This window comes from Maniola hyperantus, chromosome 7 (genome assembly GCF_902806685.2).
Source record: "Maniola hyperantus chromosome 7, iAphHyp1.2, whole genome shotgun sequence".
In the NCBI taxonomy this organism is placed as follows: Eukaryota; Metazoa; Arthropoda; class Insecta; order Lepidoptera; family Nymphalidae; genus Maniola; species Maniola hyperantus.
In genome coordinates, this window is record NC_048542.1 from 7,076,011 (window position 1) to 7,102,048 (window position 26,038).

A 26,038-nucleotide genomic window follows, 5' to 3' on the forward strand; every position below is an offset into this window, starting at 1 on the left:
GCACTAGAGCGGCGCTGCACAGCAGCGCATCGCGGCATAGATAATATTTTGACGCGAGCGACGCGACGCGCAGCGCCGCAGTAATGCAGTCCGGCCTTTTTAACCACTAGACTATCACGGCTTCTAACTAGGTAATAGTACCTAAAATAGTTTTACAAAAAAATCTTTCTCTAGATTCCCGCTGCTGCTGATGATGATAGCGTACTGCCAGATTGTGCGAGTGTTGTGGAGATCAGACAATATTCCTGGTCACACGGAATCACACAAACTATGCCCGCCTGCAAGTGGACAGAATAACTGTAAGAAATCTTTATTACTTTTTTTTAAATAGGTACGCTGAGTTGATCGAAACAAATTTAAAAAAAATAGTGGAGATCAAACTGATCACAAGTCTCCATAGAATTTTTGTGATTAAATTGCTTTAATCTTCACGTACATTTTTGAATTTGTTTCGAGAGTCGTTTTGATTTGTAAGAAGAAGAACAAGAGACTGTTCTGTAAAGAAGCACGTCATAGCTTACCGGCCGGGCGCCACATGTCGCGAGAAAAAATACATTCGGCGGGCGTGCCACTTCGACGGCACTCGGGTTTTATTGCTTTTCTCCGTACGAGATAAGAGTTTACTCGATAGAAAGAGTTTGGTGTTTATCAAATTTTAGGCCGCTGCATTGTGCAAGCTGAATTTCACCTTATTGCGGTGTCACAAGTGTCTCTATTTATTGAAACAATTTTGCGGTAACCTTAAATCGGTAAATCCAAAGCGCTTCGTAGTGTAAACGCATTCATACAGTTACAGTATTACACTTCCTAAAGAGCTGCATTGGATTACACGCCGTTCGCGTACAATGTTCCAAGCATAAAATGTAACTCTTACTGAAATGCCTAGCGCAACAGAAATACCGCTAAACCTACGAGCCAACAAGTATTTCACCTCTAAACTTCAGGCCTTTGACATACATGAAGTAGTTCATGCACTAGCTTTCAAGAAATAGTTTCTACCATCGTTTTGCGGAATTCCATCCACTAAGGGCCAAAACACAAAACTGCGATGGAACGTATACTTACTCTCAGGGGAGAAAACCTTGAGCTTGTGTGGGGTCACCGGTTTAGCACGTAGAGACGTGACTTCCTTAGAGAATTGATCTAAATGATTCGATGGAGTCAACACTAGGATCTTCATTACATAATTAAGTTAATTATCACTTTTTATGGTCCACAAACTTATCAATAGGTACTCCTGGAATATTTCAAAGCAAACAATCTACGGTAAACTTGGAACGTTTTAGTCTATGACGTGTTATAATATGAGTAGAAATAATACCCCTATACCTTGCTTATACCTAATGCCCATTAATAAATTATTTTTGTATGTGTTATAGTCCAAAGCCAAAATGCCAGCTCATCGCAATTGTGTCTTGGACTGCAGTAATAAAATGAAGGGATATTTTGTATAGTGGTAGTTTATGGGGCTAGAATTCATTATTAAAGAGGACAATTTTTAAAAAAAACATGAGTTTTAACATAATTAATTATCAACGTCACGCTGTACGGAAAGCGAATAATGACGTCACAAAGACCCTATTAGCCTAGGCAATTCTCAGGAAAACCCAGAGCGCTTTTTTAAATGCCATAACTTTCAGGCCAATTTAGTAGTTTCAGGTCGATCTAGAATCACGAAAACTTGTGAGGTAGAAGCCGAAGTTTTGGCCTTGGATTGATAAGCCCTTTTGGCATTCCTGAGCATTATCAGGGCTGCCAATTGCGGTGAACCGGTATTTCAGTTTTGAATTGCAACATATACCTAAAAATAACAACCTACTGCAATTAGTGTATTAAACTGGTAACGTGATATTAGTTTCATGGCAGCGCGAAAACAACGGTGTACTTTTCATTAACGTTATCTAAGCCGATGGTAAACATCAATTTAACACAAATTGAAAACCTAGTAGGTACAGTACGCGGCAGAAAGTAATGTACATCGAACTTTAGAAAGAGATAGCAGTTTTGTAGAGCGTTGTCTCTATCGTTGAGACCGGCAAAACGTCACATAGATATAAGTGACAGAAACAACGCTCTACAAAGCCGAAATTCTAAAGGTCGATGGGTGCATTATTTTGTGCAAGCGTACTGTACGCTCTTATTAGAATTGAAGAGATTTTTCATTCAAACAAACTTTTCAAATATTTTAGTGAATCTAACAGTCTACCACTGATTCGGAATACCCTTACTACCAAGAAAAACCGGCCAAGTGCGAGTCAGACTCGCACCGAGGGTTCCGTACATACTCGTAACTCGGGTATTTTTTTGACAATTTGCACGATAAATCAAAAATTTGTATGGACAAAAATAAATAAAAATTGGTTTTAGAATATTTATTATATGAAAGGGTATCATAATATAGTTAGTTATCTTACTTTGAAAATTGAAAATACCAATATTATTAATTGTTCATGAACACATTTTAATTTTGCTATTTGTTTATATTGAGTAAGCTAAGGAAAACTAAAGTATAGCATCCGTTGCTAGTAGACGAGGAGCAAACGACGACGTCGAAAACTGTTAAGGGCTTCCGAGACGGTCAAGCGGCTTGATGTCGAGCACGTTGTTATGTTTTGCTTGATCAAGCTGATCGACGATCGCATCAAGCACCTTGATCAAGCGAGCGGCACTTTTCTCATAAGTATATCTCGAACGTCGCGTCAAGCAAAAATATAAAATCGCATCAATCACCGTCAAGCACGTAAATGCTTGAGTCAAGCATCAAGCAAACATTGTAAACGGTCAAAATGCTTGGCTCAAGCAAAACCTTGTCGTAAACCCGCTTGACCGTCTCGGAAGCAATAAAGTGTGAAGCTATTTACTGGATAACAAAGAGACCCAATTAGGGTATAGCTACTTGTAAACATAAACGTGATGCGGATTTTAATTAAGGGCAGCTCATGCAGTGGTGTCCTTTTAACGTTTTTCATTAATCATTACCTACTCACCACTTATAAATTACGCTGACGTGTGGGAGTGTTACCCAGGACACGTCGTCTTTTTAGGGTTCCGTACGCAATTATTATTAGTGAGATCGATCAGTTTTGAGACGATAAGCAAAAAGAGCCTTGATCAATATGCGTCTCGCATTTCGAGAGATGTAAATAAACGGAATTAAACGGAAATTTAATGTAGATAACTAAATGAAGGATAAAATTCGTTTGACTTCGTTTTCATATTTAAATAAACCGTCTTTTTCACACTTATATTATAAAGGCGAAAGTTTGCTTGCAAGGATGTATGACGTGTGTGTGTGTGTGTGTGTATGTGAGAACGGATTTGCTAGTATCTCCATGAAATAGGCAGTCGTTATCCTAATCCTAATCCATATCTATTCTAATATTACAAAATGTGCGAAAGTGTGTCTGTCAGTCTGCTAGATTTCGCGGCTCATCTGTTTAACCGATTTTGACGAAATTTGGTACAAAGATTCTTATAGCTTGCATCCCAGGGTTGTCCAAAGTGTTCCCACGTGATTTTTGAAAACCTAAATCCATGCAGACGAAGTCAAGGGTGATCTATGTATCTATAATATTTAATAGTTTGGATGTTTATATGTTTATTATTCCTTCAAGTCATAATAATTTTGGAATGGAGACTCATATCCTGAATCCACACGCTACTTTTTATCCCGGAAAATCTATGCGGAAAAGAGTATGCGCTCGATTTTTAAAAAACCGATAGGATGCACGTGGACGAAGACGCGGGTATCATCTAGTAATTAAGTAAAATATTAAAAAAATAACGATCGACCGTGACAGGACTCGAACCTGCAATCTTCGGATCCGAAGTCCGACGCCTTATCCATTAGGCCACACGGTCTCATTTACGTGGAAATGAATTTATTTAGAAGACGCTTTAGAGATAGGTACTTACCTATTTTTTTTAGTGAATAAAAAATTTATTTGAGAGCCCTTCCGTTTTTTTTAAATCTAGGGTACCTGCTTGCTTTGTTATTATCTATTATCATCATATTATTAAGATCAACCCATCACCGGCACACTACTGTGTAGGTACGGATCTCCTTTCAGAATGAGTAGGGTTTGGCTCTAGTCTACCAGACTGGCCAAGTGAAGATCAGCAGACTTCACCCACCTTTGAGAACATTATGGGGAACTCCCAGGTATGTAGATTGTTATCCTTCGCCATTACAGCAAGTGATATTTAAGTAGTTGGTTAAAACGGACATAGCTCCGAAAGTCAAACTGTTGTGTGCCCGAAATCGAAACCCGAACTCCCCGTCTTAAACCACTAAGCTATCTCCGCTTATTGCCTCACTGATATACACAAGTAGGTGCATCTTTTTAACGAGCTCTAACATTTATTTTTTAAACATGTTATTCAGAAAATATTACATAAATCCACCTGTAACCTTCATTAATGATACCTGAATATTTTTTATCAAGCGAAGGAAACCTTTAACATTATTAAATTAAGGGAACAGGGTCACGACCCTCAAACAAGCAATGAATATTACGATGCAGAAAAAGATATAGGTATTAGGTATATATAGGTATAAACCCTATCTCACTAATCCAATTTGGCCACCCAATGTTGATAATTTCGCTCCTCGAAACAGAATTTGTGTTTGTGAAAATTAGGCAGATTCCTACCCGTATCTATTTGCTTTTAAAATGTTTAATACGCGCACACCCGAGTTAGCTTTGGGACTCCAATTAACATTTAACACCCTCCATCCAAATCAGCTATATTTCGTTGTAATTGTGTTCAAAGGGAAAATAATCGAATTTTTATATTGTTGTTTTATTGGATCATGACTCATGTTTACGGCTGACTGTGCTGTAAATATTAAACGATGTAATTACCTTGTAATCAAAATCAAATTATTTTTAATTATATTTGTTTTATTTTAATTGGGAAGGTATACTAAGAACATAATATTCCATTAAATAAACTTAAATCTAAATTAAAAGAAAAAATAATAATTAATTAAACTTTTACAAGTGCTTTTAAATCGTCAAATGCAACTACCACTGGTCCAGAATTCATTTCCTTTCCATAATTACTGATGCATACTTAATTTTACCTGTTATGGATGTGAAAGTGCGTCTGTCTGCCAGCTAGCTTTTCGGCGGCGCATCTGTTTAGCCGATTTTGACGAGATTTGGTACAGAGATGGCTACATCCTAGAGACTACTTTTTAGCCCGGAAAACAAAAGGTTTCCACGGGATTTTTAAAACCTAAATCCACGTGGATGTAGTCGCGGGCATCATCAAGTGAATAATATTTTAGTAAAGTACCTACTAGATATATAAAATGCTTGAATAACTATTTAAACTCGACTTTTTATATCGACTCTACATTGTATACTTAGTTAGAACTATACACTAGCCATTCCAAATTACTTATTCCAATTTCGTCAAAAACACAATATCTTGTAATGTCTACTGCAAATTATTATTTTAAGCATGGCGAAATTCCGACGATCTACGAAGATGAAAAACAGAACTCGGTGGACAACAGGCTCTGTAGTAAATCTGCTAATCACAAAGAATGTTTAAGTACTATAGTACCTAACCTAAAATAGGAATTATTAAGTACTTAAATAAACCAATAAAATAAAAAATAAATAAATTAAATAAACTTGTAATGCCCGCCTCTAGGCTCAGTAAAGTTAGCAATTCATTTGCTCGTAATTCCATACGTTTCTATAATAAGCTTCCAGAAGACAACAAGTTCTCTCAACAAGTTCAAAGTTTTCATAAAACGTAAACTAATTGAAAAATCCTATTACAATGTAAAGGATTATTTAAATGATAAGCAAGCTTGGGAATGAGTTGCTTAACGACTTTGTGATAGTTCTAATAAGTTTCAATAATTTTGTAAAGTGGTGATAATAAAAAGAATATCCGGCTGAGTTTGTTGTGGGCTCTTCTCAGACCTGGGCGCGTTTGTAACCCTCGTAGCTTTAGTTTTAAGTTTGCGTAATAATTATCACCACTATATCAATATATACAAATTTAACACCATACCAGATCATCAATAAGAGTAATTTATTACCTATTTTGAATAAATCATTTGACTTTGACTTTGACTTGACTTCTTGAATCCACGGTCATTCACTATGGGAATTTTCTTTCTTGAAAGTGGCATACGATTTGACATCTCCATACACCATTCTGGCTTCGCAGAGTTAAGGATCTGAAAAGTAGGGCTCAGAACGCTCGTAATCTATGCATTTCATAAACAGTAGGTACTAGGTACTAAGATTGAATTGATAGAGGATTGAATACATTGAAGTAATAAGTAAGTTTTTTGATCCCTATTAATTTTGTTCAGGGTTGGCAGCCAGTCGGCGGACCACGCCGTCAATCCACGCGAATGCTTCCACAGAAGGACAACTGCGCTCCCGTCGTAAGGCTGCCAAGATGCTAGTAGCTGTGGTCGTTATGTTCGCGGTTTGCTACTTCCCGGTGCATCTTTTGTCGGTTCTCAGGTGGGTACTTACATCATGCCATGCCGTCGCGTCGTCACGCATTGCTGTATTAATCGAGACCACGAAACTCTATAGGATCGCGAACATCTTACACCTTTAAGGGCGCCTTCAAAGCGGCAAAGTGCCGCGCGGAAGCAGCGCTGCGGCCGCGCCGCTTTAATCTATTTAAATAAAAACACGCGACTGCAGCGCTACACCCGCGCTGCGGCGTCAGTCCATCAATTTGTGGCAAATTTGAAAGCGCCATAAAACCTCAATACAAGTTCTTCTTACGACTCATATCGATCGATCACTCGTCTGGCAAGGGCATATTATTAGACACATAAATTGTACATACTAAAGTAGTTACAAATTCCAGCTTCATATACTTATCATTCTCTTTCTTTCATCAGAGTCGCCTTCGTAGTCCAGCAGACAGAAATAATGACATGCATCGCTTTGATCTCGCACGTGATGTGCTACGCTAACTCCGCTGTCAATCCACTCATCTACAACTTCATGAGTGGTGAGTTTTAAGGTGGAAGCATACCTACTTAACACATGATTCGACTTGACGCTATATTATATAGTAGTATAAAGTAATTTTTCTTTATTTTCTTCGGAGTGGTATTAGAAATCATGCATTCCCAGACACTTAGTTTCATAGGAACTCCTGCCAGGCACCCTTAAACGTTAATAATTTATTAAACTTTAAAGGTCGCAGGAAGTTGCCACCACACTACAATGCATGACGTGATTTCTAATACTATTCCAAAGAAAATATAAAAAAATTAGACTTTATAGTTTGTGGTAAGATTTTTACACCTTTGTTACCTGCTATCTGCCAAAGCCACCATGTTCCAAACAAACATCCAAACAAACGGACCTCCCAGTGTTGGGAACAATACGTAGATTAGCTTTCAGCTTTTATAAAATAAGGAAGGTCTGGCACGCGCTGGCTTTCTCTCTATTCGAAATTCTTTATCGGATATAACATCTATGTATATTCGTCGGATAATATTTCAGAATCCATCGCTTTAATTAATTTACACAAAACTAATTTCAAATCATGTAAACAGAGCGCGTAAAATAAATATTTATGTATGTTCTAATTATTTATTCCAAAAACTTTATCATCATAATTGTCATTCATAAATAATATTTTAATTCTAAGTACAGGGAATTTTTATTTGTATTGCTTAAAAAACAAAATATAAATCACATGAGATTACGTTACTAATATACTACGTTAATAATATGATTTAAGTAAATAGATATAATGTTTTCCATCCATAATACTAATATTTATAATTGGTGACTACTTAACTTATTGCTTGGTCTAGCATACCTATTGAAATGACGGTCATGAGTTCCCTGGTCGGCTAAAAGCAAGCTTGTTTCCTGACAAGAATTCTCAATAGCAGCCCGGAGTTGGATGTCATACCCACATGCCTCGCTAAGCCATTGATCCTGCACCTATTCTGATTGTCGTGCCATCTGACAATGTAAATACCATAATAGAGAGTAGGTATAGGTGTTTGCGCAAATACTTGTGCACTTTACAAATAAGTGTGCACTATAATAATTCTCTCGAACATTCGAAATTTTGAAATTCGAAATCTCGTAGTTTACTAGTTTTCTTTGAGAACGGCTGCCATAGCAGAGTGGAGTACCTACTTATTAAATTCTTTGGTTTTTTTTGAAAATGATAACTAAACACCTACGTCACGAGACTTAAGATTTAAAGTATTGTTATGATGTTAATAACGAGAAATGATATTGTTGCATAATACTTAAAGTCAAATAGTGTCTATGCATCATAATTAATCAATTACTCTTTACTTATTAACTTTTTAGGGTAATTTAGGGCGAATTTCTATAGAAACTAGGATAAAACCAAAATCGTAAGTGGGAAAATAATTACGTCTTTCAAGTATTATTACGATTGATATTATGTGTACATGACTACAGCACAGGCAAATTTTAATACTGAAATAATATAGTTAACCTACTTAAATAATATCGTTACAATTATATTCATTAGCGCCATAAAATAATTACTTTCGTTGAAGGGTTCTTTACGTCATGTAGATAGTTATATTTGAGAAACCTTGAGGAACGTTTTAGCATAAGATAATAGAAATTCCGTACGCTATTAAAATGTATGAAACATGACGTGAATTTTGAAGCATTTTACTGTAGATCCAAGATCTTTCGGAAGCTTTTTGAAATTTTATTCCAACAAATTATATTATTCTATTCTCGACTTCTTTTTGGTAATGACTGTAACGTTTGAATTATTAAACTTTGGAGACAGACGTGTTATGTTTTCAATAGATCTAAACTAAACCTAACATTTATTTAACCTGTTCTTGTTAAAAGATCTACTCAAAATAATAACTATATGCGCACCTAATGTATATAGTCGTAGAATGTAAAACTTATTTCGCTTCTTTTACGAGTAGATACTTAGTACTTGTATTTAATAACTAGGTAAATCAACTTGCTGATCGCACAATATGAAACAACCAATAAAATATTCACTTAATGTAAAATGTTTATTTGTAACTGTTTGTCAAATCTTCATACAGAAATTGATATTCATATTCGCTAAAGGAATGCGTATGATGTTTCATGTTACCAAGGCGTATTTTCCACTACTGGATTGCGACTCATCTCATATTAAGTCATACCTAATGTGGAATCAGTAAAAAATAATTGTCGTAATTAAATACTAATTAAATACTGTATTGTAAAGAATGACACAAATTAAACACATTTTGATATTTTCAACGAAGGCAATCTCTAAAAATGTCTGATTTATGTCTAGGTATTTCAACATTTTTGAGTAAAATACTTAAGTAATTTCTTTGTTTCTAAATTAGAAAATAGCTTTTAGATATGAATTTTCCGGATTTTTTAACCGATTTAACCAAAAAGCAACCATAAAACATTAAAAATATTTAAATAGTATCTGCTTCTGAAATGGTGTTAACAATAACAATATTAAATTATGTGGAAGGGTTTTCTCATATTTATTTTCTTGTTTCATACGTCACAGAAATATTTTGCTTGCAGGTTTCCCAGGGTTTTCAGGTTAGTGCATTCGGCCCGAAATGGTTTGATTTTAATTTTTAAAATCTAGCTTTTCAAAAATACTTATTGTCTTTAAAATAATTGGGAACCGCATGCATTTATTTTTGTTATGTATCAAATTAATTTTTTTATTCACCCGCACTTTTTTAACACGTTTTTTATCACAAACCGATGCAATTGTATAAATGTATCATAATATTTGTATTGAAGAATTTTTGATGTACCTACCATTTTATTCCCTATAGGTACATTCTAATACAAAAATATAGATAAATGTTAACCAACTAGCAAATGCCTGGCATGAGTTGCAATGCCTTTTGTTTTAACGACTCGCACGCCACCTGTTGTACGTTGATGGTACCTACTACGGCAGAAACATTCACGCAACAGACAACAACTGTACAAAGTTTCATCGCAATCGGAGAAATCGGAGTGTCCCGTGCACGGGACAAACAAAGAAACTTTCATTTTTATGCACATTGTCTTGAGGTCGTCTTACAAAAGTGAGCCAGTGTATGTAATGTCTACTATCCGTCAGTCAGTCAGTCACCTTTTCATTTTATATATTTAGAAGATAATAAGCCAAGAAATAAATTAAAACACCTGCTTATGCAATATGCACCTTTTTCTCTATTTTTATGCTGAGGTTAAAAAAATTACATGCACAGGTTTTTTGCAGATCACGAAATCGCCGTTAACTTAATTATATAGGTTATTATTTTAAACGTTAAAACAAGTATTGTTTTAACTTAATCACGCAACCTTTGTAAAATTTCATTGGAGTAAAAATTATCTGACGTTGTGGCAGAATATGATACGATTAATTTAAATAGAAATACATTATAATAAAATTAGTCATGTTAGAATTTAGTAGTTCTGTTTGGTATGATGCAGCAATTTCTGTTTGACGACCATTTTAAATAGGTACCTACGGAATGTAACGCTCGGTTTTTTATTCATCTAAATGACTGAAAATCAAAAAAAAACTTAAAAGATTTGAATCAAGTCGTGATTAAATAAGTTTTACTTCAATAAAATATATCTTTAATAAAATGTTGCAATAACTGTATCTGTGTGTTTTTTCTGAAAAATAATGTATATATATGAAAACTAGATGATGAAAACTTCGTCCGCGTGGATTTAGGTTTTTCTAAATTCCCATGGGAACTCTTTAATTTCCGTCCTCATGATGCGAGCTAACTCTGCGCCAAATTTCGACAGCACAATAATTATTAAGCGTATACGCGGTAAAAAGGTAACAGGCAGGCAGGTAGGCTTTCGCATATTTTATGACATTAGTATGGATATATGGTTTTGTTAACTTTTCTATTTGTTACAGGTAAATTCCGGCGCGAATTCCACAAATCCTATTTCAAATGCTTATGCTGTTGCTTCTCTTCTGCTCCCGAGCAGAACGGAACCTCGTTTGCTCCTATTGGCAGTTCTCGAGCAGGAACAACCAGAACTGTTGTCAGGAGAAATGACTCCTGTGTCAGCTACAGACTGACTCACCTCTCTCCATCGAACCACAACAATATCCATCGAGATGTAGTGAGAAATACAAATACCTCTTTCATAGAAAATATGAACGGCAACCGAAGACCTAAAGTAAGGGATGACTCAATTAGTGAATCTGCTCGATTCACCCTGACCACAGATGCTAGAGATTGACAATTGGGCAGAGATCTCCTCGTGTACACCGATAGAAACCGTGACGGAATTGGCTATATAGCAAGGAGCACGAATAGCATTGATTGTAAGCCATACTACGATTGTTTTAAAGGCCAAGGGCCGAGTGGGTGTGCCGGTGCTAAAAAAGTGAGCTTCGATAAAATAGAACTTGAAAGACATAGTGATACGCAAGCCGATTATCGAGAGTGTGATAGTGAACTTAAAGAACTTTCCACTGATGTCGATGAAACAAAAAACGGGTTTAAATTTAAATTTAATCGTAGTCTAAATAGTTGTCAGATAAAGAATAAGAAGAAAGTCAAAACTGTGTTTTAAGCATTTGAAGTGTAAGTAAGTTGCAAGTGTACTTTTAACTATTTTGTAAATACTGTCTTTGATATCATTGTGAGTGGTTCCTCCTGACCTTGTATAACTAAGAAAATTATAAAATAAACTAATTCTCGCTGTATGGAGAGATCCAAAAGAATATTATGTAGGTAGCTGATATGCGCGATATCGTCCTCGTGTATTTCAGTTCTAAATACCGTGGGAACTCTTATTTTGGGATAAAAAGTAGCCTATGTCATTTTCCAAGTTTTTAGCTATGTCTGTCTATACAAAAAATCAATTCGGTTCGTAGCTAATTGAGGCGTGATTGAAGGACAAGCCAACAAACAAACACACTTGTAATATGGGCAGTGATAAAGTAAATTTCAAAAAATTTCATTTTTTACAAAACGTTTATAAAATTACTTGTGTCTTCGAAACTTCTGCCTAATGTTTCGTAAATCGTGGGTGACGAATTTAGCGGATAAACTGTCTCTAAAATTGTAATATTAAGTATTAGTATAATATTATATACTAGCACGTTGCCCGCGACTTCGTTCGCGTAAAATTTCTGGTTACTGATGAGATCAGAAATTTTACCGCTGCAAAAGGCCTCACTTACCTACTCACTCAGTCTCACCTTAAGGCACGGAACCCAGAATATTATCTAAATGCCAATTTTCATATTATCTCTAACTTCAAAAATATGGATTTTCATATAACCTTTCAACCCCTATTCCACCCCCATAGGAGTGTATTTTCGCAAAATCTTTTTTAACAGATACTAACCCCTTAAAAAGAGCCTTCCTTCCAATTGTCAAGTTAGCAATAATTGAAATTTTCCCTTACAAACTTTCATCCCCTATTTTACCACCATTAAGAGGGGATTTTCAATAGCTAAAACTTTCACTTTTAAACGTTTCCCTCCTATTTAACCGCCCTTAAGGGGGGTGTTCCAAAATTACTTGTACAGATTTTTATTATTTAAACATACAACCTTCCCCCCCCCCCCCCCCATTTCTCATGTTCTCAAAACCATTTCTGACACTTACGTCCTAGAAGGAACCTACCTTCCTAATTCCAAGTTTGTAGGCTTTATAGTTCCTGAGATTTCCTGAGATTGAGTCAGTGAGTGAGTGAGTGGTATTTCGCTTTTATATAATATATATAGAAGATTATTAAGTATTTTTATGTTACGAGTCCTGTAAAATGTAATATAGCAAATAAACCTATAAATGTTTGACGAACAAATTGGCTAAATAATTTCGTGATTGCCACAAAGAAAGCAATCTAGCTGAGCCCCTTCTAATAGTTAATCCGATTTGTCTTGTATTTAATCCAATTGCCTTTGATGAAAGAAAGCTAAATATTTATATCCTTCAAAGGCGGGTTAATCTTGCTGATATTAAAAAGACTACCTATCAAAAATAACTGGTTTAGTTTATTTAATGCAGACTGCACCTACGTTTACTGCAAGCCTTTATGTGGACTACTTTGAATATACGTCTAATAAAATTATAAAGCTAAAAATACTCCCGCAATACAAAACTGTTGCAACTGTTTATTCTAAAAATAACTTTATACTGTTTTATTGTACGCATGGGTGCCGACACTCAATACATTTAGTGTAAACAAGTCGTTTCCTGTGCTTGCCTATTGCGTTTACTAACGTAATTCGCATAATATTACGCGCGCCGGCTCCACACATTGGCAACAACACTGTTCGCCCAAGTTGTGGATCGGGAAATTAGCTTTGCCAACGTTTGGGGCCAGTGCTAATTTCCCGATCCACACGTGAGGCCAACGTGTGGAGCCGGTGTAAATCGAGATAACTGCGTCGTTGATCTCATATTTAGCTTGTTCGATTGCGGATGATGAGGTCATTGGTTCAATTCCTGGGTCGGGCCAACTAGTTGTTAAAAAAGAAGAAGCAAGTGTAGTTTACTGTTCCAGAATTTTTGTAAATATCACCCCCTCTCGATTTTCAAAAATTCCACTCGACTGAAGGTGGGGCAGGTAAACTAGTTCTATGGCGCTGATTCTGTTGTTTGTCAAACTAAATTTAGAGTATCTCCATCCTCTTCTTCCTCTTCTTTTTAATATTGCTAAAAAAAGACGGAACATGATTTTTACATTTAAAGACTCTAAATTTTAGCGTACGCTACAAATTTAAACGATTCGCTCGCGACTGGCAGCTAAAATCACGAGGTTTGACGGCTATAAATTAAATTTAAAACTGTCAAACTATGTCTAGTGTCTAGTCCTTTTCATACTATATTAGTAAGAAGAGAATGTGAATGCTCTAAAATTTAGTTGTGCTCAGAATCAGTACCATAATGTAATTCTCATGTAGCCTCATGCATTTCTAAGCATAAAATATATTTTAATTTATAATGCAATTATGATTACAGTAGGTACCTACAAGATTCGAATGAATCCAGAAAATGTTCGATGTTTTTGAATAGGTAGGTATACCTACCTATTCTACCTAATAATCACGTGAATGGAAAATATATCACATTTTATCACTATACATAAATGTGATGTTTTGCGCATGTCTAAAATATTATGCCGTGTTATATTTTATCTTATTATTGTGCTCTAATGACTTGTGTAAAAAGTGCTCGAGGTCACAAGTTCGTAGTTCGGGTAGAAAAATATTTGTTTACCTAGAGTTGTGTAAATATAATATTAAGTAAATACTAGTTTTAATTAAGTATAAAGATAAACCAATGTAAATCATAAACATTTTTACAGTATGTACAATTACTTATCAACATGGATTTATTATAAATGAAATAAAAATAATCATTAATCTAAATAATGTATCTAAGAATAATTTACTTTAGTTATATTTATGTATAATAATTTTGTATGTATAGTAAGTAGAAACATTGTAAATGCAATTATTTATTTGATAAAAGATGTATACCTGTACATAGAAAATATTAATAATTTGGAAATAATTAAATATGAATTTACTGTATTTTGCATTTCGTTTCCTACCTACCCGGCTACCCCAACATTCTTCGAAAAATACGTGATTAAAAAATAACAAATACCTAATTAGGACATTATTTATGAGTAAATTAATATATTATATAGGTGTGGTGGCGCTCTTTAGGGAAGGTCTATGTCCAACAGTGGACGTCCACAGGCTGATCATGATGATGATGATGATGATGATGATGATGAAATTAATAAACACTTATCAATTCAATGGACTTTTGAGGTGTTAGATTGGAGTCATAACGTTTGGAACTTCAAACTACAGGTCTTGACGATCACCCTCAAATACTTACCTACCTACTGCCTAAAAACTCGATCATAATATCGCAAATCATTTTTAAGCGAAGCGTCTTATCAAACCGGCTTTTTCTTTGAGATTATTTGAGGCTAAGTTAGCGCCTGTATTTGCAAGCTTTCTGTGCCTTGTTTGGCTTTCTAATGCATGCTAAAGTTTTTAAAGAATTTAAATAAGTCTTTTCATGATTTCCTATCAATCATGTACCTATTGCGTTTATGTTGATCAATGTGCCCCAAATTTAACTGTATCAATGTACCACAAAAGATATTTCCAATACGGTCTGCATATAGGTACATATAAAAGAAACATTAATTATTAGGTATATTTTGTTCTTGGCTTTAGTGCGGAGACAGTGAACAACGCTGAAACAAGATTTTTTACGTGAAAATTAAATTTATTTAATAAGTAATTAATAAACGAATTCAATTCAATTCAACTTTCACGTAAAGATGCTTGTTCCAGCGTTGTTAGTTAACTGTCTCCGCACTAAAGCCAAGAACAACGAACGATGAGGCGAACAAGGGATCGATGTGTCACGAGTCACGACATTCAGGAGAAATATTGTAGTCTCATGAAATGAAGATCGATTTCGCAATATCATGAAACATTGTCGCATAGTACAGTGATTAAAATAGAGATATGAAACATCAGCAGTGAAACAATGCCACATGAAAAGCCAACTTTTGAATGTACCGCGGATTGTCAATTTGTTGAAGAGTTTCAAAAGTATAGATTACCATTGGGTAAGTATTTTTATTCATTTTTGTAAAAATAACGAGCACGAGGATCACCTGATGTTAAGTTACAAATTAACCCATGGACATTTGCATTTTGTAGCACCAGGGGCACCGCCAATGCATTTCCCGTTTTTCGGGAATTATAGCTGTTGATCTGCCCCTTATTTATGTATTGCTTTCTTTCTTAATAAATAATTAATTACCATTAAGGTATTACCAAAATAATCGATGATTATATTATCTGAGAACATGTCCCACATAACTGACTTTTCTATCTTTGATGATCAAAACTTTCAACTTACTCGCACTATACTTTGGTAGCACCAAATTTCAAAGGGCCATAGTTTTTTGTGAGTATGTATTGCACCTTAGATTTGTCAATTTAGATCAGTTTTGACTTTGAGTTTATGTGTTACTAGCTGATAGCTGATGCCCGCGACTTCGTGTCGTTCGTTCGCGTGGGATTAGATTTCTAAAAATCCCGTGGGAACTCTTTGATATTCCGAAATAAAAAGTAGTTTATGTCACTCTCCTAGTCTTCAATTATACCCGTACAAAAATCACGTTGATCCGTTGCTCCGTTGCGACGTGATTGAAGAATGATTGAAGAACAAACCAATATACCAAGAAACCAACAAAACTTATTAACGAACAAACCAACAAACAAACTAAAACTTACGCATTTATAATATTGGTAGGGATATAGCACGGATATGGGTAGGGATTATACAACACGAAAAGGCTCCTTTGTCGTTTGCTAACTCTATGGTAGCTAGATTAGTGGCAGGTTTCATATCCGGGCCGATAGCGTCGCATCTGTTATATTGCGCGGTACAGAGGGATCGACCTCTTTTCCGATATCCAAAAACATTTCAAGAGAATTTCAACCCTATGCTGCGGGTTTAAAGTATAAACTTATGTATAGAGATAGTACTGTAATTATGTTAAGAGTATTTTTTATTTTTTAAGCAAAATACTTAAATATGTTTACGATTACATTTAAGGCTGTTCCTACGTAATATTTTATTGCACAGTATATGCTTACCGTAAAAAACTTATGAACGTAAACACTTACGAATCCGAAAACCGTGAACTTGTGGCTACATCAGCAAAAAATTAAAATGTGTTCATGAACAGTATCTATATACCTACATAGTTAGTATTTCCAACTTTTAAAGTATGTTAGTTATCTTACTTAACTTAAAGTTTTTTACAAGCGAGCGCGAAGTTTTTTACAATATTGCAATAGTTAGTTTTATAAGTGGGAGGTCCCGGGTTCGATTACCGGCAGGTGCCATTTGGGGATTTATAATTTCCAATTTGTTTCGGATCTAGGACCTACTGTCTATTAGGCTTGTGGACATGCCCATCGTGCCCAGGGATCGTGGATCCGCGCTTGCTAATCAAGGGTAATCGTGTAGTCAAGGGTAACTGAAACTGACTATAAAATGAAAACTAGTTTTAATTTGTAAAATTGATGAATCAAAACTAGTTTTCATTTTGTAGTTAGTTACTAACCCGATTATTTAATAATTTAAATAATTTTGCACACCATGCTTGGTAGCATATGCGGATGATTTATTCTTTAGACCCATGATCGTAATAAAAATAATTATTATTTATTTTGCCAGAATATGGTACATGCCTATTAATTAAAATACACGACAGGTCGAGTTGACAATCGGGGTGGGAACTTCCCGCACACCTACACAGCCCCCGCGCTAATCAGGTACGGGTGTCCGCGGTAGACGTGCGGGTGTGCGGGGCATCCCCCGCCTCATACCCCGATTGCCATATTGAACTGTCGCGTACTTTAATTAATAGGCATGTACAATATTCTGGCAAAATAAATAATAATCATTATTATTACGATCACGATTACCCTTGATTAGTAACCAGTTACAAATCTTATTTCGTTACGAACCCGGGTAAAATATTCATGATTAATAACCAGTCACGAAAAGATGAAGTAGGTATTAGTTTTATTTCGTACCCGGTTACGAAAAATAGTTACTAACGTCGATGGTCGATGGAAGCTGAACAAACCTTTGTCGATTCAAACGAGCTTGTTCCCATAGAAAAATCTAAATTGTATTTTTAATTTGAAAAATCCATTTTACTAAATTTCAATTGAAACCTAGAATACTAATTGAATTTAAAAATACAATGGAGGTATGTAATACCTATAGTTTCGTAATAAACCTTTCTAAACTTATGCTGAAAAACGATATTAATATTTATAGGTCAAAGCCAACTTTTACTTCGAGCACTGAAGGGAACAATGCACTGACTGCATTGTGGAACATAGGTACTATCAGTGACATAACAATAGGGTGGCAAGACGCGCCAAATAGCAGGGGCATAGAGAAGGCCTACGACCCTTGAGGGCCGCGAGCACAGGCTTCTAACATATTTTATTATTATAATATTTAGAAGCGTTTATTATTTTTTGTATTCAATTAAGTAATTCAAGTTATCTACTGTCTAAAAAATATACGCGTCAAGATTTTAACACATTTGTAAGCAAAGGATATTGCCCAGTTTTAGAGCGCATCTGGTAGGTACGTAGTCATTTAGTCCTCACCACGTCATATAGGTAGACGTATGGTGCTGTTGCAACGCTGTCAGCTAAGGGAAAATATTTTTCGGCTTTTTTCATGGTGCTTCCCTGCATCGAATCCCCGCCTTCTGTTTTGTCTTATAATCTTATTATACTGTTCGCACCGGGAAGCGCAGCGTTAGAAGACGCACTTATAAGGTGGACAGACGACATCAAACGAGTCAAAGGTAGCCGCCGGATTCATGCGGCGCAAGGTCGTGGTGTGTGGAGATCTATGCCTAGCAGTGGGAGTCTATCAGTTGACAGCAATGATGATGATATCACCGTAACAGCATCATCAAAGCTTTATTAAGAGCCGTTTTAAAAACGAGACCATTGCTGACTTTCTGAATAACATAAAGGCTTTTACACCATATGAGGTAGAATTTATTCTGGGGGTATTGTTGCTATAGTAATATGACAACTCTCTGCCTAAATCAGTCATAAATCCTTTTACAAATAAAACGTAGGGCTAGAATTACGTTTCGTAGCAACAAGTTACCTTTTTAAAATTGATCAAAGCAGTTCATTCAACGAAAATATAATCTTCATCCTAACTTATTCCCTCAATTCAGCTGCATATAATAGTTACGTATATTGTAGAGGAATTGAAAGATGTTACATACAAAGGAAGTCTTTTATCCCGACTAATGATCCGTTCTTACAATGACCTACGTTAAAACATGAATTTTTAGTATTAGGTACCAATACGCATTGCTTATAAATTGGCTATAAAAACTCTATTTTTGGACGAAACTTGGTAAGATCTATTTTGGTGTTAATACTAGATAAAAATAAAACATAAAAATTAGACTCATGTTTTCAAGTTTTAATAGAAGTGCGCATAAGACAATCCAAAAGTATTAAATTATTTCCAACCTGTATATGTGAAAAGAAAATGAAAATTCTTTATTGTCTCATTTATCTCATCGTCATCATGGATCGATCTAGACGGTCAATGCTGGACATAGGTCTCTTATTGGGACTTCCACACGCTACGCTTGCCGCCTGAGTTCAGCGGCTGCCTGCAACTCGCCTGATGTCGTCCGTCCACCTAGTGGCGGGTCTTCCAACACTGCGCTTTCCAGTGCGCGACCGCCTGTGTACCACTTCGAGACCCAGTCGATTTTATTATGTACCCTGCCCATTGCCACTTCACCTTCGCAACCCGCTGAGCTATGTCGGTTAATCTGGTTTTCCTACGGATCTTCTCGTTTCCTATTTGATCACCTAGAGAAAATCCAAGCGTAGCTTTATTCGCGGATGCGAAAACCTAATCTAGAGGAAAGTTGACTATTTAAATCTTTCATAGCTCAAATTGGCTACATAGGTAGAAATGCGCGACAGGTTGAAATGGCAATCGGGTATGAGGCGGGGAGACGCTCGCAAGTTGCACGTCACCCGCGTTCGCCCGTATTGGGTTTAGGCGGCTATACGGGTGTGCGGGCGTTCCCTTCCCTTTTGCAATTTTGACCTGTCGCGTACTATAGATACTTTCGTTTCTAAAGATGTATTAAAATCATTACTTCGTAGCGTTCGTACCTGTGTAGCCTGCGTCGTAGCACGTACTTTACAAACTTAATATTCACCTACGTTTAAAGTTCAAAACTATTACGTAAACTTTCCGACTCAGCTAAAAATAGAGCTCGTGCAAAATTTGCAGCTCATTGTTAAAAACTGCGTCTCTTAGCTCGCCAAGAACTAATCCTTCACTTGACATTTTTATCAAAGTGAGCTAGAGCGAGTTCTCGGTTCAGCCTTGTATCGACGTCCTGTCAACTACGAGTAGGTACTATATCCGAGTATAAAAATCATCACTAACCCTCTAACAAATACACGTGGAATAGCGGACGAAAAGTAATACTTACTCTGTATGGCCTTCTTCTTCAAATGTCAAATTATTGATGACAGAGAAAGACAAAATAAAGTATAGCTATAATGAAAAGTATTTTTTACCCGACTACGGCAAAGTCAAAAGGAAGGGTTATACGTAGGTGCCTTTAGCAGCTGATACCTATAAATTGGCCGTCGGCACAAGCTAGCACATAATATTATGATAGCAGATAGTAGATATAGCTCACACCACTGAATAATGGTGTGAACACATTTTGTTTCTCAGAAAATAAGTAAGATCTGGTCCTGGGATTTTGCTCTACATGAATAGTTGATACCAGCGACTTCATCCGGGTAGATTTAAGTTTTTAAAAAGCCCGTGGTATTAAATTTGTTTTATCCATCCATACATCCTGGACAAAAATTAGTTTTATCTAGGAAAGACAAAGGGATATGTCCGTTTCCGGGATGCTAGACGGTACTGTGTGTACTACTAAACTCTGGACAGTACCTACCGTTAAGTTAAGAACATGAGTCGTGAAAAGAACAGATAGACAAATTTTCACTTAATAGTATTCTTGATTACTTACATGTAGGTACTAATAAGCACGGGAATAAAAAATATTTCTCATGAGGAGATTCGGTTAAAAAAACTCTGAGCAAATGGCATTCAAACTTTCAAAATAACAGAACATAACTGTATCTATTAAGGAGAACTTATCCCAATTAGATCCTTAATCTTTTTCAACTGACCTTTGAGTCCATTAAATTGAAAGGATAGATATAGTCTACGAAAGGAATTAAAAACATCGATCTAGCCTATGAGTTAGCTTTCAGTTGGAAATACCGAAAAAATACGTGTTTCAGGATTGCTCAAAAATTACATGAACTACAAATAATAAACAATCTATTTCAAATGCACATATCACAGTTTAGTCTCTCGTGGCAATGAAATTAGAATAAGTAACCTTAGCTTAAAGTTTGTTTCAAAGTTAATTAAAACTGAAATCGTTTGATGTAACCGCTAGAAGGCCGTGATCGACACGAACGGGCGGGAGTTTCAGTGTTGATAAAGCAAGTGCATACCTACCAACAAAGATCTTTGATTCGCCAGCTAACTAAATAATGCCAAAGCTAAAGCCATGAAATACTCTGACCATTCCAACAGCTTTAATGCACTTGTTTTGCCAAACGCCCGTGTCAGCGCATCCCGAGCGCTTTAAGTACAATAGATAGACTACCTAGACAAAATAATCCAGCATTATTTCCGTACGCAATTATTCAAATAGAAACCGATAGATAGATAGAATATATCTGGCAACCACAATTTGACAATTGACGGTTCCTCTGGTGCTACAAATGTTCATGGTCACCTGATGTTAAGTGATAAAGGCCGCGGTTACACCTAAGATCAGGTGACCCGCCTGCTCGATTGCTCACTATTTTTTGTAAAAAAAAGAAAACCAAAACTAATAAAAATGAATATAAATATTTATCAGTTAATCAAATCTTTTCTAATGATTCGGTTGGTACTCAAAGTAATTTTGCTTATGTAAGAAAGAAGGCTAAAAGCAACGCTATTTCTTTTCACTTCAGATTTTCAACTTATTATTTATAATAAAACATTCAGCATAATTTGATTAATGATCCATATACAATAAGCCCGGTTCTTTGCACCAAAATTAGTAAATTAATCAAGCAAACTCCAGTCCCCAATCACCATTCAGCCAACCCTTATTGCCATGCTTTATAATGTAGGAAGGCTTTTCTACGTAGGTATAATTAATTTCAAATATGTAGTAGCTCATAATCAAAGGCACATCTTGTAATCGTTGAGAGCTCTGCACTCAAAATTGTATACCTGGGACACAATCCAGCTAGGTATAGGTCCAAATTCGAGAGAGGTTAACTAGCTAGAGATGATGCTATAGCTCACATCACGAGGATCTGCTTATGCTCTAAATGCAGATTTAGCAAATAGCAGCATAAGATTTTACTTAGACAATACTTAGAGATATTTTCAAATCAAGAGGGAATACGCATCTTCTAAGGCAAGCTGTTTGAACCTTAGGCTGGATTATCATGATTTGATTGGAGACAAGCGTTAGTCAAAAAAGAGCAAGAAGAAGCGAAGAATTGGGCTAAGCAGCATTAGGTATATTATTAGGTACTTACTTGAGCTTTTGCCCGACACTTCGTCCGCGTGATATAATTTGTAGCCTATAGCACTCGACGATAATGTAACTATCTATCAGTGAAAAAAAAATCAGTACCTATCAGATTATTGGTTTTTCAGATTACCCTCTACATAATATAAATTACCACCTTATAATATTACTAGATGATGCCCGCGCCTTCGTCTCGTCGAACTCTTTGAATTTTTTGAGATAAAAATTTCCTTTTTCAATTTCCGAGATGCAAGCTACTCCTGTACAGTACGCGGCAGAAAGTGATGTACATCAGCCTTTAGAATGACATTTCGGCTTTCTAGAGCGTTGTCTCAGTCACTCTTACCTATATGATGTGTTGTCGGTCTCAACGACTGAGACAATGCTCTACAAATCTGCTATCTCCTTCTTAAGGCCGATGTACATTACTTTCTGCCGCGTACTATACCAAGTTTCATGTAAATTGGTTAAACAGATGATCCTTTAAGAATCATCTGGGAACTCTTAATATTCCGGGATAAAAAGTAGCCTATGTCCGTCCCTGGGATCTAAGCTAACTCTGTACCAAATTTCATCCAAATCGGTTGGCTTATTGGGCCATGAAAAGCTAGCAGACAGACAGACATACACACTTTCGCATTTAAAATTTTAAGTGTAGTATGGATTAGTTATATCCATATCCATACTGATCCATTCCATAATGCGAATATGCGTCTGTCCGTCTGTCTGCTAGCTTTTCACGGTCCATCTGATTAATCGATTTTGACGACGTTTATTAGATATAGCTTGCATCCCGGGGACGGATGAAGGATACAGTTTTTATCCCGGAAAATCAAAGAGTTCCCACGGGATTTTTGAAAACTTAAATCCACGCAGACTAAGTCGCGGGCACCATCCAGTAATTCTATAAAAGGCTGAAAAATGCAGCGTCAGTTCTGTTAGCGACCAAATAAGCTTTCCCTCTCTACCGCAGTAGGTGTGGTTAAACTTGCTTTTCCATCAAGGACATGACGCTAATGTTTTTGGAGTATACTTTAAGAAAAGGTTATTTGTTTTTTCTCGACTAGAGCGTTAACGACGTGAACGTTAGAACAAGCGACATAACAATTTTCCGTTCGAAATTAACACAATAAATATATCTATCCGTAGTAGTCCGTATCCATATCGCGGTAGCCGTGTGGGTGTGCGGGGCGTCTCCACCCCGATTGCCATCTCGACCTATCGCGTCCTATATACCTACCTATCTACAAACTAAAGACGACAAAATCTAAGTACTTATCATAAACAAAGGAAATTTACGTTTATTATGGAAATCTGGGAATTGAATCTGTTAACGTGTACCTGTACTGCCGCATTAAGCTATAATTAGTTAATACACTCAACAGTCAACATAAGAAAGTTAGAAAACAGAGAAAACCTTAAGCTCTTAATAAAATGAGTGAGACAAAGAATTCCACTCAGTGGATTTTATTATGCTGTTACTTAAGCTCTTTTTATTTTCGCCCATTTTAAAGCACTCGCAATCCGTGATCTCTTTGGAGCGGTCACAGTTAAATAGAACCCTCTTTACGATTGAAGCGATTTATTTAAGCTCACACACGCTTGCAAGAGATACTAAGGCCGTAAAAACCGCAAGAGGGACATTTTTCTATATTCTTTTGAAAGAAAGAATAAACATTTATGATTAAATTCTTCAATGAGTGGACATTGACAGTTGGCCTCGTCCACAAATCAAAAGTCACCAGCGAGCTATGTTGGGTATCTCTCTTAGGGATAAAATCCGGAACGAGGAAATTTGCAGAAGATGAAGATGATAATCGCTAGAGTAGTGGTTATGTCATTAAACAAATCACTGTAATATAATAATTGCGTCACTACATTTTTGTTTTTTGGTGGAACTACCTCAGTCAACGCAAAGCTCTACTGATGTAATCAGCATTTCTGCAAAGCGCCCGATGCGTTCAACTGATTGCTGACCTCACATACGTCATATTCAGTTTTAAAAAAGCCTTAGATGAGGCTCGCGTTTCTGAGGGGCCGAGTCGAGCGCAGAAATGGAAAGAAAAATGGAAATTCTTGCATCTCTTGCGCCTCTTGGGGGACTTGGCGTAGTATGTGATCACCTTTAACTGCTCCTACTAACTTTTCAAGGACAAATACACGTATGTTTGTGTGCCTAGATTCTAACATGCAATTAACTCAGGTAAGTTCTATTCCTGAGCAAATAGGACTGGAAAATTATTATCATTGCCGCTAGCAAATCAGGTACTCATAGATATTATTAAGTAGCATCGATCAGCATATTAGTAGGTAGCACTAGCTGATGCCCAGGACTTCCTCCGCGTGGATTTAGGTTATTAAAAATCCCGTGGGAACTCTGATTTTCCGGGATAAAGACTATGTCACTCTCAAAGTCTTTAACTACGTATATCCAATACCCATGCAAAAAATCAAGTCGATCTGTTGCTCAGTTGCGATGTGATCGAAGGGCAAACTGACAAACCAATGAAACCAACAAACAAACACACTTTCGCATTTATAATATGGGTAGTAATTTTATGAATGAACTTACGAAAAAAGAACGGTGAAGTGACAAAATAATCTAATTGAAATGCAAAGTTTGTGTATTTGTATATTTTAACATTCACAAAATATTTCCTTATGTCCGTGCCAATTTATTTTACAAAAATACTTTGAAATATTTAAAGCTTGCCAATTTCTGTTTTTAATAATTAGATATTATAGCTCTATCACATACAGCGTTTGAACATAAATAGGCCTACCTACACCGCTGAGGTCAGATATAGGTAAGTACATAGTCGCAAAATAATTATGATTTTTACTGAAGAAGTATAACTTGTAACCGATAGTAACAAATAATTACGTTATTAGAATGTTAGTAAAGGTTATTCAAGCAGTAATGGCCAATTGCACCACAGGCGGTTAACGTTAAAAAAAGCTAATTTGTGTTGCATAATATGTCAGGGTTCTTTATTTTTCTACCAAAATTTGATATACCTACCTACTTGTAAATTATAAGTTTAGCTTTGAGCCCTGAATAAAACCTCCCGTTATGTTACCCCAGTTCCATAGAAAAAAATTGCGGCCTACTCTTTCAGTAGCTTTCTGTTTACAAGCATTAGGTACAAAGTAGTTTGTACCTAATACAAGTTATTTATTTACCTAACTACTGAATATTGAATAGAAAGAAAGACTGCTTTTTAAAGCTAGTACCTATATAATTTCTCTGAAATCAATCCTTCTTCATTTTATACTTAGATATATGGGTACCTATATATTTTGAATTCTAATTTTTGTTTTAGAACATTGTTCTTGATAAAATATCTTCACCAGTTAGCCGTATTTATTTTATTGTTGACCAAAACACTTTCGCTTATTCCTATGGAATGTACCTAAGATCAGAACTAAGTAAGAACAGTAAAGCTTATAGCAATGTAACAATGATGAACGTGGAGGCCATCGACCGTAAAGTAACACTTAAGTCGTACATTTTGTCTTTTATGTACAAAAGTTTTGTCTTTTATGTACTACTTATTACTGCAGTATTTTCTTCAAATACATTTCGAATTCAATTCGTACTGCGTCATAAAAGTTTTTAATGTAGTCCGCGGCAGGTCTTTTTTTCAGATACAAGCTAGACTGCAATCTCAGCTGGTGGTAAGTGATGATGCAGTCTAAGATGGAAGCGGGCTAACCTGGAAGGGGTATGGCAGTTTTTATTAAACCCATGCCCCTTTGGTTTCTTCACGGCATCGTACCGGAACGCAAAATCGCTTGGCGGCACGGCTTTGCCGGTAGGGTGG

At 36.0% G+C, this 26,038-nt stretch overlaps 1 protein-coding gene and 1 non-coding gene across 2 annotated transcripts in view; one reads left to right on the top strand and one right to left on the bottom strand.

Moving 5' to 3' along the window:
• Positions 1-14,493, top strand: part of LOC117983716 (orexin/Hypocretin receptor type 1-like) — a 67,126-nt gene extending 52,633 nt beyond the window's left edge. The window contains exons 6-9 of the mRNA XM_034970328.2: positions 175-299; positions 6,341-6,497; positions 6,890-7,002; positions 10,912-14,493. Coding sequence (XP_034826219.1) covers positions 175-299; positions 6,341-6,497; positions 6,890-7,002; positions 10,912-11,243 — 727 coding nt within the window. The 3' untranslated portion in view covers positions 11,244-14,493. The remainder of the gene's footprint in view (positions 1-174; positions 300-6,340; positions 6,498-6,889; positions 7,003-10,911) is intronic.
• Positions 3,789-3,861, bottom strand: TRNAR-UCG (transfer RNA arginine (anticodon UCG)). Its single transcript has one exon. It is a non-coding gene; the product is annotated as a tRNA-Arg (tRNA).
• Positions 14,494-26,038: the final 11,545 nt, after the last annotated feature.